Here is a 16,058-nt window from a genome sequence, read left to right as displayed (position 1 = left end):
AAGAAGAAGAAGATATTGGATTTATATCCCGCCCTCCAGTCCGAAGAGTCTCAGAGCGGCTCACAATCTCCTTTACCTTCCTCCCCCACAACAGACACCCTGTGAGGTGGGTGGGGCTGGAGAGGGCTCTCACAGCAGCTGCCCTTTCAAGGACAACCTCCGCCAGAGCTATGGCTGACCCAAGGCCATGCTAGCAGGTGCAAGTGGAGGAGTGGGGAATCAAACCCGGTTCTCCCAGATAAGAGTCCGCTCACTTAACCACTACACCAAACTGGCTCTACATATGTATGTTTCTCAAACAGGAAAAACAGTGGCTTCCCAAAGTCTTCCCAACTCAGGAATATGGTGTTGAAGGAAGGTCTAAGCCCTAGAGTTGCCAACCTTCAGGTGGAGATTGAAGATGTCCTAGAATTACAGCTGATCTTCCAGCTACTGTTCCCCTGGAAAAAATGGCTGCTTTTGAAAGTGGACAGTATTGCCTTATACCCTGCTGAGGTCTCTCTGCTCTCAAAATTCCACCACCCTCAAACGAAGGTAGTTGAGTTGCAACCAAGTCATTGTGACTCCATGCATAGGATGTTCTTAGCGTGAGGCAAGCAGAGGTGGTTTGCCATTTTTTCTTCACACAGTGGACTTTCTTGGTGGTCTCCCATCCAAGTACTGCCCATAGCTGACCTTGCTTAGACTGCTGCCCTCCTGAGGCTCTCAGGAATTTCCCACCTCTCTCCTCACAGTAATCTTGATTAGAATCAGGCCCCTGCATACCGGAGAAGTGCAGAACTCAAGAATATCGCTCTTAACCTGGCCAAAAGATGTCCCCAGGCAAAATGTTTAGACAGGCCCCAGTATTTCAAATGCTCCAAGTCATAATGTGACCTAGGAAATAGGCATATTTAACAATTAAAATTTAGGACATAGGGCTGCATCAAGCTATTAATCCATTTCATTTTTCCAGCTGAAGGTGGAGATGTCAGGAAATATTTCCTCAAATGAATATTAATTATGAGAAGGTTTTCCCTTTTTGAATCTGTCTGCAGTCATCAGTCCTCCTCTCAGCAGTAATCACACATATTAAATAATGCAATTCACTTTCAGTACACTTTCCAACTAGGTTTTACCGTGTGAACTGGCAAAATTCAGTAGGAAAGTGCATTGAAAGTGGATTGAAACTGCATTATTTAGTATGTGTGATCACAGCCATAATGTTGATATTCTCTGCTTGTTTTAATTACATGGGTGATCACATACTGAATGATGTCACGTCATGGATCAAGACGTTTTCAGAATACGAGCTAATCAGATTTGGCTATGTGAGGCAAATATAGCTATTGAAAGTGAAAGCAGTGCTTCCAGTACAAATCACATGGGTGATGTTAGCTAATTAGGGTTCATATAACGAATGGGATGACATCACAACCATGCTGCCAGTTGGTTTTACAAAATGCTGAGGGCAAAACAAATCCAGGAAGCATTCCATTCAGTCTGCATTGCTGAACACTTTTTACTTCTTTCAAAACAAACATTGTTTGAATGAGGCAGTTATCAACACTGCTGAAAATGTTTATTAAAATATTGTCTTTATAGTATTGCACTTTCAACACAGTTCCAAAGTTTACTTTATAATAGAGGCTAGTGTTCCAGCCCAGAAGAACCCAAGCCATTCCAAGAATGAAATGTTTCTCTGTGAGAATTCTATTTTCAATCAGACTGATTCGGGGAGAAACACTTTTAAGTGTGGGTGTTTTCAGAATGCAAGCTACATTTATTTGTTTAATTTTTAACATATTGCACATTGCCTAATACTTTTAAAATTTTGTTTCATTTTGAAGTGACACCAGAAACTCATAAGCCAAAAGGTTGGTAACATAGTATGTATTGCATCCCAAAATAAAATACATTGGATCCAATGGCTCCGTTCACCAAAGTCTTTTTTCTTTTGGAAAAGCTTATTCTTGTCGTACAGTATCAGAGAAAGAATCACTCCAGCTGAGGAACTTTTCCTCCCACAAAAAAAGCAAAGGAATAACTGGATAAAGCCTTCTGTTTTGACCCCCCCCCCCCCGCCAAAATGTGTGTTCACTATTTTTTGCTCTCTGATAGACAAAAAATAGATAGCAGTAACGGTGTCAGCATAAAATGCTGACAGAAGTAGGGTTGCAAATCCCCAGTTGGGGGCAGGGGATTCCCTGGTTTGGAGACCCTGCCCCCACTTCAGGGTTATCAGAAAGTGGTGGAGGGAGATTGAATGTCCACTAGGCACTCCATTATATCCTATGGAGACTGGTCCCCATAGGGTATAATAGAGGATCAATCTATGGGTATCTGGGCCCCCCTCTTTTTTGAGGTAGAGACACCAATTTTTCAACATAGCATCCGGTGACTCTCCTCACCCCACCCCCACCCCAAATTTCAAAAGGATTGGATCAGGGGTTCCAATTCTATGATCCTCAAAAGAAGGTGCCCCCTCCTCCATTATTTCCAATGAAGAGAAGGCATTTAATAATTAAGTACATGTACATACATCACTTTAAAATAAAAAGACAGTCATGCTGGGAAAGGACAGATTAATGAATCAGCATTCAGGTTGATAGCCAGTATGCCTGTCTGTCAAGAGTTATTATGATGTGGGGAAAAGCTGGGTCTGAGAAGCAAAATCTTAACAAGTCCTCATTAACTGAGCTCCAAGCCATGAATGCACAGGGATGTCTCTTCTTCACCTGGGAATTAATTAAATGGGGACAGAGGAGAAACGCCATTTTAAGCATTGGTTATCTGGGAGTTCGCAGGAAGAGGCCATTGAACTGGAGTTGGGCTTTGGCCTAGTCTCTTCCTCCTCCTGCCTCCCCTCCAGTCTGGAAGCAGCAATTCTGAGGAGGCCTCCTAGAGAGGCAGGAAGTTTTTTAGGCTGGTCTCCCAGAAGGCTCCAGGAGGGAAAACCAGTTCCTGGGCAGGAAGTGGGTTTTATATTAGAAGTTTTTGGAGGGAAACGGGGAGTTAAAAGTTGTCGGGGGAAGCTGACAGTCAGTTGAGTTTTATTTGAGTCTTGGTGACTGGTGAGTTGGTTCTGGATGGCATGGTCAGGGCCAGTTATATATTAGGGAAAGAAGGAGCGTTTTATCTCTACTTTCATTTATTACTTCTGTTCACCCTGTATTTAAGAATGCCTGTAAATAGTTGCATGTTTTAAATAAATGTTTTATTTGTTTAAAAGGTAGTCCCTCTGTACCACCAAGGTTCCCCAACTATCTTAGACCACACTACTGTTAGAGGGGAGTCCAGGGAAGGCATACAGTTGGCAAGGGTGCCAATCCTCCAGGGGTCTCCCCAAAAAGGACCTTGATCTCTGTGTTAACCAAGTGCTGGGTTGGCAGAGGATCTTGAGGCCAGGCCGCAGAACTGGCAGGAAGGGGGATTGGGAGTCCTGTTCCTCTCGGTCAGGAACCCCTAAATTGAACAGGTAGTGGCAATGTGCCCTAGTGGCGGGAAGAAGATTAGGTCCCTTCAGAAGCTGGCAACTCAAAAGGGAGCTGGCGGGACCAGGTCTGAAAGCAGAATTGGGCTGGTTCCGTCACAGGGATGATGATAGACATCACTTCCAACAAAAACTTGAATGTAATGTCACCACATTGGTGTAATGTCCTAGGATACCTCCAAACTCTATGGTTTTCCCATAGAGTATTGTGACATCTTAGCCATGCTGACACAGTGATGTGACTTCCAGGTTTTCCCTACAAGTAACATCATGCTGTTGGCATGATGACTTCTCCCCCCATCACCACTTTGCTGAGTGGTGGGGGGGGGCAGCAGAGGGATCTTGGGTTTCCTATTACATCAAGAAATTTGATCAACCTATCTGTAATGATTCTTACTTGCATGGACACTCATAAATGCGACAAAAACTGCAGATGCAGATAAAACTGCAGATGCAGGGAATTTGGTTTCAACTACTGGTCCAACTACTCAATATGTACAAGTTTCTGTGCATAGATCTGTTGCAGCTCGAGAGTAAGAGCCATCTGCACACAGGGAATTAGAAAAAATGAAACCTCCGCATCCAACAATAACTGGCTTATATGAGAATGCTTCTCCCTTTTGCATCCCTTTCCATCAGGAATGAAGAGCAGGGCAAGGACTGTCTCCATCTGGACACTCCTTTCTGTCTAATAGACAGTGTCTATACTCATTTCCACGCAGTTTGTCAGCATTTGCTCTGACACTGCTGAACATCTCTGAGACAAGACAAGGGAGAAGAAAGCTTTAAAAATACAGCTTCCTGTTGCTGCGCTTGAGATCCCTTTGGTGCAATTGTACATAAAGTACTATAGTTAAACACAGTTCCCCAGAACATCTTATTTTATTTTGCAATGAAGCAAGAAACTTATAAGCCAAAAGGTCACCATCTATATATCTATTATCAAGAGTGGCCTCCATCTGCTGATATCTAAATCTGTGCATCAGGCAACACTTATCCCAAATAGATTTTTCTACAAGCTTGGAGGACCCCCTAGGTTTGCAGAAAAATCTTAAAAGTTTTTTAAAAATACATTGGGGTGGTTAAATTTTTCCCAAATTAAATAAAGTATGGCTTGCACATGTGCAGACAACACACTTACTATTGAAGGGCCTGGCAGCGGTTGCTGTCCCTACAGCAATGGAGGCCAGGAGCCTGGCAGCAGTGGCTGCTGTGGAAGTGGAGTCCAGCTGTTAGGCTCAGAGTTAGGGAAAAAGAAGGGGATGGGAAGAAAGAGAAAGAAGGGTAGTTTGTGGGAGGAGGGAAAGAAAAAGCAAGTACAATGAAGTGTGCAGCATGCTGGCAGAGTAATTAGCCCAGCAACAGTACACAACCTGATTAAAGTGTAGATAAAGGTTTATTTAGGAACTAACATACTTGATAGTAAAGAGGACAGATGGAGATAGGGTCCTAACTACATCTCTAGCTGAGAGAGAGGGCAAGTCTAAGTCTAGAATTCTGGACAAGAATCAGGAAATTGCCCTAAGAGCAGCAATCTGGAGACAGACAAGGAATGACACTTAAAAGGAGAGACGGTGCAGACCTCACTATCCTATTTTATTGTCTCCTTGCTGCCCCCTTCAGAGTCTTCTCTTCTCTGTACACCAGACATTGCCTTTTCCAGCAAGCAATACATAGATTGTACATCAGTTTACTGTAACTGTAACAGGGCTACACCAAGAATTTAGGCAAAAGCTTTCCCCAGCCTTGCTATTGGAACTTCTTTTATAAATAGGAATTGCCAGAGATCTTTTGCATGCAAATGAATAGTCTACTGCTGAGCTATAGCCCCAGTCTCTTAAATGATTCTGTATACAAGACCTAAATGTTTTTCTTATTTTTTGTTTTATTTTAAAGTAACTGCAGCAGTTCATAGACCAAAAGGTTAGTAAGCTTAAATAAAATAAAAAAGGGTTGAATAAAAGCTCTTGTGAATGTACAGAGTTCATGAGAATGGATGTCTCCTGTCTTCGTCCCCCCCCACACACACTTCTGCCCCCACCCCTAGAGAAAGGAAAATCAGGCAAAATCAATCCTCTTGCACATCTTATTGTGCCCCATTCATGAAGCTTGCTCTTCTCATCCAAGGGTGAAGGGTTGTGATTCCTTTCAATTTGAGGCAGTTTGGTATAGTGGTTAGAGTTTGTGACTGGGATCTGGGAAATCTGGAAGAGCCAGGTTCCAATTCCCATTCTGCCATGGGAACTTGCTAGGCTTTCCAATCTCCAAGTCCCAGTGGGGTTTCTTCCGCTTTCCCAGGCTACTTCCCGCCCCCAATCAGCTGGCCGGGGGGAAGCCCCACCCCCAGAGGACCATGTGCCTTTGCACCTCTGGAGGCTTCAGTCTCCGATTGAAAGGCTTCCTCTTGGGATGGGGTGTCTGTGTTACTTTGACAAAGTTGGCAGCAACTCGTGAGTAGAGAGGCCAATCCCTCGCTTCAGTCACCAGAAATGGGGGGAGGGGAATTGGACCTGGCAACCCTAGAACTTGCTGGGTGACTTTGGACTAGTCACACACTCTCAGCCTGCACATGGTTGAAAGAAGAATATGCAAGCCACTTATGGTCGTCAATTGAAAGAAAAGTGGGTATAAATAAATAGAAATAATTAAAACAAATAAATATTGACACTTCTTGTTGCAGTCTCCCATGCTGCATGGCAGACTGCATATTTCTGTTTCCATACACAACTAAACTATGGATGCCATTGTGTCACAATAAATGAGAATACAGATGTGTCATCTCTTCACACAAAGATCCAGCAGTGTTCAATTTAAGAAATCTATTTCACATAGTTCTGCTTGTAGAAGTAATTAGACAGGATCTTGTGCAACATCTTCCACTTCACTTTAATTTACTCATCTACACAATGACATACACATGCTAGATCATGTGTAACATCTCCCACTGACCCACAAACACATTCTTCAGCTGTTTTGACTTGGAACATACTTGGGGGATTGTCCTGTGACACTCTAAACTATCATTATGCCCCTTATATTTGCCCAGTACACAATAGAATTCTGTGAGGAGCTACTTGTCAATAGAGAAACACCAGGGTTTAATTTAAGAAAAGAAGAACTAAAGAAGAGATTGGATTTATAGCCCACCCTTCACTCAGAGCAGCTTGCAGTCTCATTCCCCTTCTTTCCACAACAGACACCCTGTGAGGTAGATGGGGCTGAGAGAGCTCTGACTGAGAACTGCTTTTGAGAGAAGAGTTCTGAGAGAACTGACTCACCCAAAGTCACCCAGCAGGTGCATGTGAAGGAGTAGGGAAATCAAGCCTAGTTCTCTCAGATTAGAGTTCATGCTCTTAGCCACTACACCAAACTAGCTCTCTGAATAGCTTCAAAAAGGGCAATCATCTCCTCCCTCTTCCATAATATACCTCAGAGCTATTTTGAAAATGAAGCTACTAGGTTCGCTTCCTGACAATCTGGGATTGCTTGTACCTATCTGGTGCAAGTGGAAGTATGTGTGGGGATAGAATAAGTATGATTTAGTGCAAACATTTACTGCAGCCTTTCCTTACATTTCTATTTGCACAAGAGCTCTAGTACAAGTGGAAATTTTAATGAAAACTTGAATGAAATGGCAAAAATTCTGTCAAGGACTGTAGCAGGTCCAGAGTGGCGGCAGGAGGCCCCTTGCTTTGTGAGGACCCATTAAATTGTCCCCATTGCTCCACCTCTGCACAGTTCTGTTGACACTTGAATTTCCCAGCCTATGTCGGTAAGGAGTTAGTGTGTCCACTTGAGGTAAACAATTTTAACTGGATGTGTGTTATCTTTTCCTACAGTAATTTTTATTTCATCAAATATTTTGTTTTACAGTAGACATTCATAAATCAAGAGGTAAGTAAAGTAACTGTATGTGTATTTAAAGGAAGCATTTGATGTCTCTTTCTTTTACTATAATAGTTGTGTCAGCGTATAAATATATGATGGTCCCCCCCCCCCCCGGTAAGTATATAGGTATTCTTTCAGGAACCTTTATGTAAGGGTGTTACCATTTCTCCCAACTTCCTTTCCTTTCCTTTCCTTTCCTTTCCTTTCCTTTCCTTTCCTTTCCTTTCCTTTCCTTTCCTTTCCTTTCCTTTCCTTTCCTTTCCTTTCCTTGTGAAGAGACTGACTTTATCCAAGTCAATAGCCATGCAAATAAAGGTAAAGGTAGTTCCCTGTGTAAGCACCAGTTGTTTTCGACTCTGGGGTGACATTGCTTTCACAATGTTTTCACGGGGTGGTTTGGCATTGCCTTCCCCAATCATCTACACTTCCCCTCCAGCAAGTTGGGTACTCATTTTACCGACCTGAGTGGGCTGGAGTGGACCTGGAGTCAGAAAGTTTTCCTAGCTATTTTAAATGATTTAAAAAGTTTAAAATGTTTTGATTTTTTACTGTTGGGACCCTGAATTGGGTGGAAAAGTTGCATGAAAATGTTTTATATAAATAAATTTCATACAGGTTGTTGATCTGCATGCACACATAGGGTGGTTCTCTCCTCTGAATGCTTGGGTACTGCCTATATCATGAGACCCTTTGTGATCATTAGGCTATTGTCCTTACACAGATTTACTTGCAAGTTTTATCTGACACCTATGGGACTTCCAAGTAAATATATTAAGCAATAGCAGCATATTCTTTCTGTCAAGCACTCCACTGTTTGGAAGATTGATTAATTCTAGTCTTGTTTCTAGAATGCAGGAAGCTGATTTTGCAGAGAGCAAAAGGAAGCACCCTCTTTAGCCTTCCAAATAATACTGTTTTAAAAACCTTATAAATAGAATAGGAAGAATGGTATGTAGAGACTTCTTTGTGGTGCCCCTGCTCGCAAATGTACACATTTATGGATTGCATGACATGACTAGAACCTTTTAGCCAACCGTTAAGTGATAAGCATGGTATGGACACTTTCACAAGCAGAACACAACACACAATTCAACACGGCAAATACTGAACCACTGATTTAGAGGTACATCTCCAAGCAACCACAATTAAATTGCATCTTGTAAATTTCTTTTCGAGTCATCGTTCATATTAATGCCACTCTGCACTTCACTTCCTTCCACTAATGAGTTGCGTTAAGCTTAATTAGCAAGCAGCTTTATGTTTCTCTCTAAATTTCATTGCCTTTCTTTTTAACAAATTGGGCTTTTGTGGTATTTGTGTTCTTTATTTATTTTAAGCACATTCCTGTATTCCTGCTTTGAGACATGAACTCATGTTTTTATATTTGAAGAGATACATTTATACTGGGTAAAGACATTTTGTACTTCAAAATACCAAATTAACATCCATGGGGCTTTTTTAGGGGAAACTAATCTTAAAATGGCTTTGACATCCTGTGCCTTCTTTCTGTCTGTGTTATGCTGTGAATTTTACAGTTCTATATAAATGCAGGATTGTAATTAAAAAATCACACAGAAAAATATTGTACACATATATTGCTATCTGTTTATTATTTCTACAGGCTCTGCTCTGTGTATTTATAATTTATCTTTTCATTTACAATTCTAATTTTGCAGAAGCTGAACGAGAACCTACTATGCATCTGACTAAAAAAGGTTTTAAAAAGTTTTCAACTCTTTTTCACTGAAAAATTTAAAATCCAATCATTCTTCAATTATTCACCTTCTTCCCTCTCACTTTTTGCTTCTTTTGCCATGAAGACAGGATTGCAGGACTAATTTTGTACTCAGTACTTTTCAGCATTGCCTAGAAATACACTTTCTGTGTATAACCCCCCTAAAACTTAGTGACTATGGATTTTCTTCACTGCATTTGATGAAGCGGGCTCAAGCTCTTAAAACCTTTTGGTGTTATAACAGTATAATCCTAAACAGATATACACAAGTGGTGAGTGATATTTTTTTGCCATCTAGTCCCAGCTGATTTATGGTGATTCTGTAGGTTTTCAAGTAGGGATGTGCAAAAAAAAAAAATTCGGAATTACACGGATTCGGAAGTGCACAGGGAAAAAAATTTCGGATTCCCCATGCACTACTGAATACCGTATTCGGAATAGCCGCATATACGGTAGATGCACGGCTATTACCGAATATACGGCCCTATTATACCCTATGGGCCATTGAAATCAATGGCAAATAGGGTATATTTGAAGCCGCCTGGAGGGGGGGGGTTGAGGGAGAGCCCCCAAATTTGCAGGAGACCTGAAGGGGACTCTCCCCTCCAACCCCCCCAAGTCCCAAAAAGATTGGGCCAGGGGATCCCATTCCAGGGGCACCCAAAGAGGGTGCCCCTATTCCATCATTATACCCTATGGGCCATTAAAATCAATGGCAAATAGGATATAATTGAAGCCGCCTGGAGGGGAGGGGGTTTGAGGGAGAGCCCCCAAATTTGCAGGAGACCTGAAGGGGACTCTCCCCTCCAACCCCCCCAAGTCCCAAAAAAATTGGACCATGGGGTCCAATTCCTGGGGCACCCAAAGCCAAACCTAACTTCACACCAGAGAATCTCTATAGGCCCCAAATGCACTACATCCCTCTATCTAATCTATGAACCCTGGGCCTGCAGGCCTGGCACCAACATAAACCCAGTTGCCAACCTCACTGCCACACAAAACACAATCTGCTCAAGGTCTGCTCTGCAGACCTGCTTGCAGCAAACCCAGATGCCAGCTCTCCAGCCCTGCCCCAAACAACACGGGGAGAGCTTGTCAACCACAAAAAGCCTGCTGGTTCTGGGTCTCTCACCCAGGTGCCAGCTTCCCTGCCACAGAACACACAATCTACAGATGCCAGCTCTCCAGCCCTGCCCCAAATAACACGGGGAGAGCTTGTCAACCACAAAAAGCCTGCTGGTTCTGGGTCTCTCACCCAGGTGCCAGCTTCCCTGCCACAGAACACACAATCTACAGATGCCAGCTCTCCAGCCCTGCCCCAAATAACAAGGGGAGAGCTGGCAAACCACAAAAAGCCCGCTGGTTCTGGGTCTCTCACCCAGGTGCCAGCTTCCCTGCCACAGAACACACAACCTACTCTATAAAAACAAGAAAGTGACCCAGCCCACACACACCCTCACCAACCCCCACACCAACCAGAGGCAATTTAAAAAACCAAAACAAAACCAGCAGAATCACAAAAGGCCAAGTGTTAAAAAAAAGTGGCCTTTTCACCAACAAGAAAAGGGGGACAAAAGTGGCCTTTTAAACAATGGAAATTAGGCCAAACAGCACCCGCCCCAAGAACCCAAAGAAAAGAGTAACAGCAGCAGCACAACACAGCACAGCAGCAACAAATCAAACACTGAATACTTTTAAAACAGTAAAAAATTAACTTTTAGCAATACAGGAACTTTGCCACCCCCTCCCCCCAAAAAAACCCTTCACCCTAACCCCAAGAAATTAAAGCCACCCAAATCAGGAGAAGTAAAAGGACACTGCACTTTTAAAAGTCCTCTCACTAAATTAAGATATGGGCAGATTGGCAAACCCCCCCACCCCAGGCCCCCTCCCCAAGCAGAAACCCCAAATAAGCTACCCCACCACCACCCAAATCTGGATAAGTAAAGGGACTCTAAGTCTTTAAAAAAAGTCCTTTTACCAACAATAAATAAAAACAAGAACCCAAAGAGTGTTTTACCTTGTCTTCCAGGGAAGTCTGAGTGAGAGAGCTGCAGCAGCTTAAGCAATCTCTTACACACAGCATGGAGGAGTCAGCCAGGAAGTGAAGACTCCTTAGAAAGCCCTTCAAAGCATGCATTTCCAATGTATTTTACAAATGCATGCTTTGGATTGGCTGTTGGGGCTCCTCTTCCCCCTCCCCCCTCCCTGATCCCAGGGATGTTAAGGCAGAGGCGGGAAGGTGCCAAAGGAGCTCCTTTGAAGCTCCAGAAGCTAATTGCCGCCTTTTGTTTTGAATTGACAGCTGTTTGCTTATGAATAGCTATTCGTAACTACACAACGAGCCTATTCGGCTGCCGTGTAATGGGCGCTTATGGAAGTCGGCTGCAGGCTATTCCGTATGCGGCCGAATCAACACTGGTTCGGCTGTAAATATGGCTCGGCCGAGCCGAATGCACATCCCTATTTTCAAGGCAAGCAGTGTTCAGAGATGGTTTGCCATGGGCTGCTTCCATATTGGCCCTGCTTAGCCTCTGCAATCTGATGAGATCAGGCTATTCTGGGGCTATCCAGGTCAGGGCTAGGCTGAGAGTAAAGTGACTGGCATCAAGCCTCCATGGCATGACAGGGGATTTGAACCTGGATTTCCCAGATCCTAGTCTGACACTTAAACCACTAACACCATGCTGGCTCTCATGATGGAATAATGTGTTGGAATTTGATGTTTTTTTACTGACATGATCATATAAATGATCTGTCTGTGTTTCTTTTCTGGCCAATGAAACAAAGTTTGGGTCCAGTGGTACCTTTAAGACCGAACTTTGCTTTGCTGCTTCAGACCAACATGCCTATTCACCTGAATCTATTTTCTGGCAACTATTATTTTTCATTTTATTAAAACAATTTTGTTGTATAGAGAAGGGGCCCTCACCTTGATAGCCCCAGCCTAGCCTGATGTCATCAGATCTCAGAAGCTGAGCAGAGTGGACATGGAGGTAGGCAATGGCAAACCACCTCCGAAAACCTCTTGTCTTCAAAACTCTGCAGGGGCACCGTAAGTCAGCTGTGACTTGATGACAAAAATAAATAGAGAGGATGTGCATATAAAATAATCCTCCCAGGCACCAAATATGCTTGGTACATTGCCGGATGTGCTGACCCTGAGGGCAGGCTCCTCAATGTTCCATTCACATCAATAGGACTTTTGATTTTAGTTATTAAACTTAAAGCTTGTTTAGGGTTTATACCAGTATCTGTAAGTCTGTCTTTTTCTAAGTTCTGTTTACAGCTGTACAAAGTTAAAATCTACATATACATTTCTTGAAAGAAAAAAATATAATTTTAAATCACAACATTTTATAATATCTATCATGAAGCTTGGTCAGATCATTACCATGATGATGGCATTTGCTTTTTAAAAAGCAGTAGATTTTTAATTCTTTGTGACAGCTTTTGCTTGCATAAACCATCTCTTCTTGTGAAAAAAAGTGTTAGGAAAACCTTACCTATGTTTTGCAGTTGTACATAAAAAGAAAGAAGATAGACCATTGAAGGCAATGGAGCAAGGTAAAAAGAAACTGAGTGAAGTTGATATTATCTGAGGAGAGTGCCAGATAAATGAGTAACATCATGTTCAAAAATTCAGACAGTCTTGAATGTGTTACTATAGTTCTATGAGTTATCTTTTCTGTTTATCATACCTGAAACAAACTTCTGATGGAATTTTGTATATATGTGCCAATGTAACCATGCAGAGATAGAAAGTAATCATTTCTATAATCTTTAATTTACTCACTACACAATCATCATCAGCGATAAGGGGATTCCTCCATCCACCCCAATTAGGTTTTGTTTCATCTTCAGTTCAGGGTTTTCACATAAGTGATCTTCCATCAAGTTTAATGGAACCTCAAGGAACAGAAAAAATGCCCCTTCCTGTTTCTCCACAGTCTATAGAGACCACAGACAAAGGGAAAACAAAATAATTATTTTGGAGGGGTTTCCATGTTATATTTGTTTCTATGCGCCAAAAGAGTGTAATTATGCACTTTTGTAACACAGCAATAAAAAACCCCTAGAAACCCATTCAAAACTAGCTGTTTATATGCCGAAATAATTAAAAATATACTTTAAACAAACAAGGGAATAGTTTTGAAGGTGTTTGTTTTATTTATATGTTTATTTAGAACACATGGTTGCGTGCTTTTCCTGGAATCCGTCAGAATTGCAGAAGTACACACTAATGCAACATTACAGGGGAAAATCCCTAGTGTTCATGATCTACTCAGCACTGAGGATTTTGTTGTTGTTGTTGTTATGTCACAGAATACTTATGGTGACCTCATAGGATTTTCAAGGCAAGAAACATTCAGAGGTGGGCCATTGCCTGCCTCTGCATAGCGACGCTAGTATTTCTTGATGGTCTTTTATCCAAATCCTAACCAGGTCTGATCCTGCTTAGCTTCTGAGATCTGACATGATGAGACGAGCCTAGGCCATCCAGGTCAGGTGGAAAAAAACCTACAAGTTCAAACTCTTCATCAATTGTCTACAGATTTTCTAGGAACTAGGTATCAATCTGAGGAGCAATCTGATAGGACAGGAGCCATATTTCATTGCAAAAACTGCTTTCATAGGATTTTGTGACTATTGCGAGTCATCATTTGTGGCCTGAATGCTTTCAATCATGAAACCATCCAATTTCCAAAGATTCCTCGAGCAATGTGACATCACTTCTGTTTTTCCTCCAGAAGTGATGTCATGGTACACTTGATATATGTCACTGCTCCCTGAGTTTCTACTGGTTCTAGGGAAGACCAGGAGAAAAATGGGCAGCTAACAGCAATGTCATACCTGGAATTGTCATCACACAATTGTGATAGTCTTTTTAAAAAGTCTCTTGCTGGCAATGCCTGCTGGAGTCGAGTTTTTCAGCCCCCAGAGGGCATATGGTAGCCACAGTGATAACTTAGGAGCTCAGCATCCTAGTGGATTCTTTACAGCAACTGACAGCAGAAATAAAAGAATTTTATAGAAGTAACTTGGTCTTGCCCTGACTTGCCTTGACTAGCCTGACCTCATCAGATCTCAGAAGTTAAGAATACAGTCCTAACCACCAAGGAAGCCCAGGGCTCCTATGCAGAGGAAGGCAATGGCAAACCACCTCTGAAGTCTCTTGCCTTGAAAGGTTGCCATAAGTTTGCTGTGACTTGACGGCACTTTACACATACACACACCTTGATTTTCCATTCATAATATATCTGTCATATACAACCTCAGTATTTCAGTGAGACAAGTTGCTGCTGCATGCTGGTAATATTTGGCAGCATTATTCTCCAGTTTCATAGAATACTGCTGCATCCCCTAATTGGCCATGAAACACATATTGAACTTTGTTGTGGGCATCATTATTTTGCATTTCCGATTATATGGATATCTAAATAAGTGATTCTTAGCCTTTTATTTCAACCTATGATACCCTTTCACATGGCACACTGTTTCCTCAAGAAAACACTTATAAGATGAATTGCTTTAAATTATTTTTTTCTTTTTCAGAAAAACCAAAACCTAAAGAAGCAAGTAAGCAATATTTCATTACCTATAAATATTGTTTGTATAGTATACAGTAACTTTACACTTGTATAGTATTTGTCCACATTTCTTTCTTTATGATGCAGTGAAATCAATACATACAACTTCCCACCCACCACCCTTGTGTTGGGCCAATATTTTTTTTTAAAAAAACCCTGATATTTCCATGATCTGTAGTAAGTTTCAACTTGAACATTACAAAATCAAGAAATGTTGTCAGAATTGCAAAGTGCATGATTATTGTTTCAGTGTTCAAGAAGAACATAATAATAACAAACCACTATAGCTACCACCACAACTAACGATAAACCCAGGGCTTTTTTTGTAGAAAAAGCCCAGCAGGAACTCATTTTCATATTAGGCCACACCCCCTGATGCTGCAAGCTGGATCTGCATTTCTGTTCAAAAAAAGCCCTAAATAAACCCACTATACAACAAACCTACTTTGCCACATCAAAACACAAAAAGTACACATCAGCACTCTTCAACAACACTCCAAAATGAGCTAGGAAGCATAAAAGAAAGAAAAAAAGGGTCATCCTTGCAACAAATTCAAACACAAGCCATGAATTTAAAAACCAAAAGAATAACATATAAAGTAAGGTACACAAACTATTGGTAATTGTGTCCACACTATAATTTATGTGGCATGGTAGTTCTGTTTTGTAATATCTCAATGAAGGCTTCAGTGTGTTAGTTGTCTCATATCTTTTCTATTATATACACAATTACTCCCTCCCCATTCCTCATCCACGTTTATATTGCATATATGTCATACCATCACAAACACTAAATTACTCCTGAAGATGACGTTAGCCTCTGAAACATTTCCTGAACGATTTTCTGGCTCTTCAGATCATTTGGGATTTAAGGCCACATCAATAATGAGTCAGACTCCAGAAGTGTTTGATCTCTTCCAATCAAATAATCACTATGGCTTCTTTTGAGATGTTGCCCTAAAGCTCTTCTGGGTAATGTGGTTGCACATTTCCTTTGGGTGCTTATAAACAAGGTTCTGAATCAATATATTTAAGATTGCATGATTTTAAATGCTGCCATTACCAGAAGTAATTAGGTAACTCTTCTTAAACATTATGAGTCGTGATCAGGGAAGGAAGAACAGTAACACCCTGAACAAAAACACCCTTACTCTGAAGTAGGCTCAGTTGAAATCAGTGAGACCTAATTCAAGTATGTGTATTTAAAGTGAATACCCACTACTGTACGTACAAATCTTGCAGGAGGAGCAGGGCTTTTTTTGAGCAGGAACACACAGGAATGCAGTTCTGGCTGGCTTGGCCAGGGCTGTGGCTCAAAAAAGGCAGAGGGAAGGCACTAGGCAGCCATGTGCTTTCTGCTGCCTCCAGCCTT

At 41.7% G+C, this 16,058-nt stretch overlaps 1 protein-coding gene across 1 annotated transcript in view; it reads left to right on the top strand.

Moving 5' to 3' along the window:
• The window catches only part of LOC132570393 (golgin subfamily A member 6-like protein 22), a 162,680-nt gene that overhangs the window by 103,573 nt on the left and 43,049 nt on the right, over nt 1-16,058 (top strand). The window contains exon 22 of the mRNA XM_060237008.1: nt 14,652-14,675. Within this exon, the coding sequence (XP_060092991.1) occupies nt 14,652-14,675 (24 nt within the window). The remainder of the gene's footprint in view (nt 1-14,651; nt 14,676-16,058) is intronic.

The sequence above is a fragment of the Heteronotia binoei genome, chromosome 1 (assembly GCF_032191835.1).
Source record: "Heteronotia binoei isolate CCM8104 ecotype False Entrance Well chromosome 1, APGP_CSIRO_Hbin_v1, whole genome shotgun sequence".
Classification (NCBI taxonomy): domain Eukaryota; kingdom Metazoa; phylum Chordata; class Lepidosauria; order Squamata; family Gekkonidae; genus Heteronotia; species Heteronotia binoei.
Note: the sequence above shows the minus strand (reverse complement) of the source record. Positions and strands in the feature narration are given on the sequence as shown.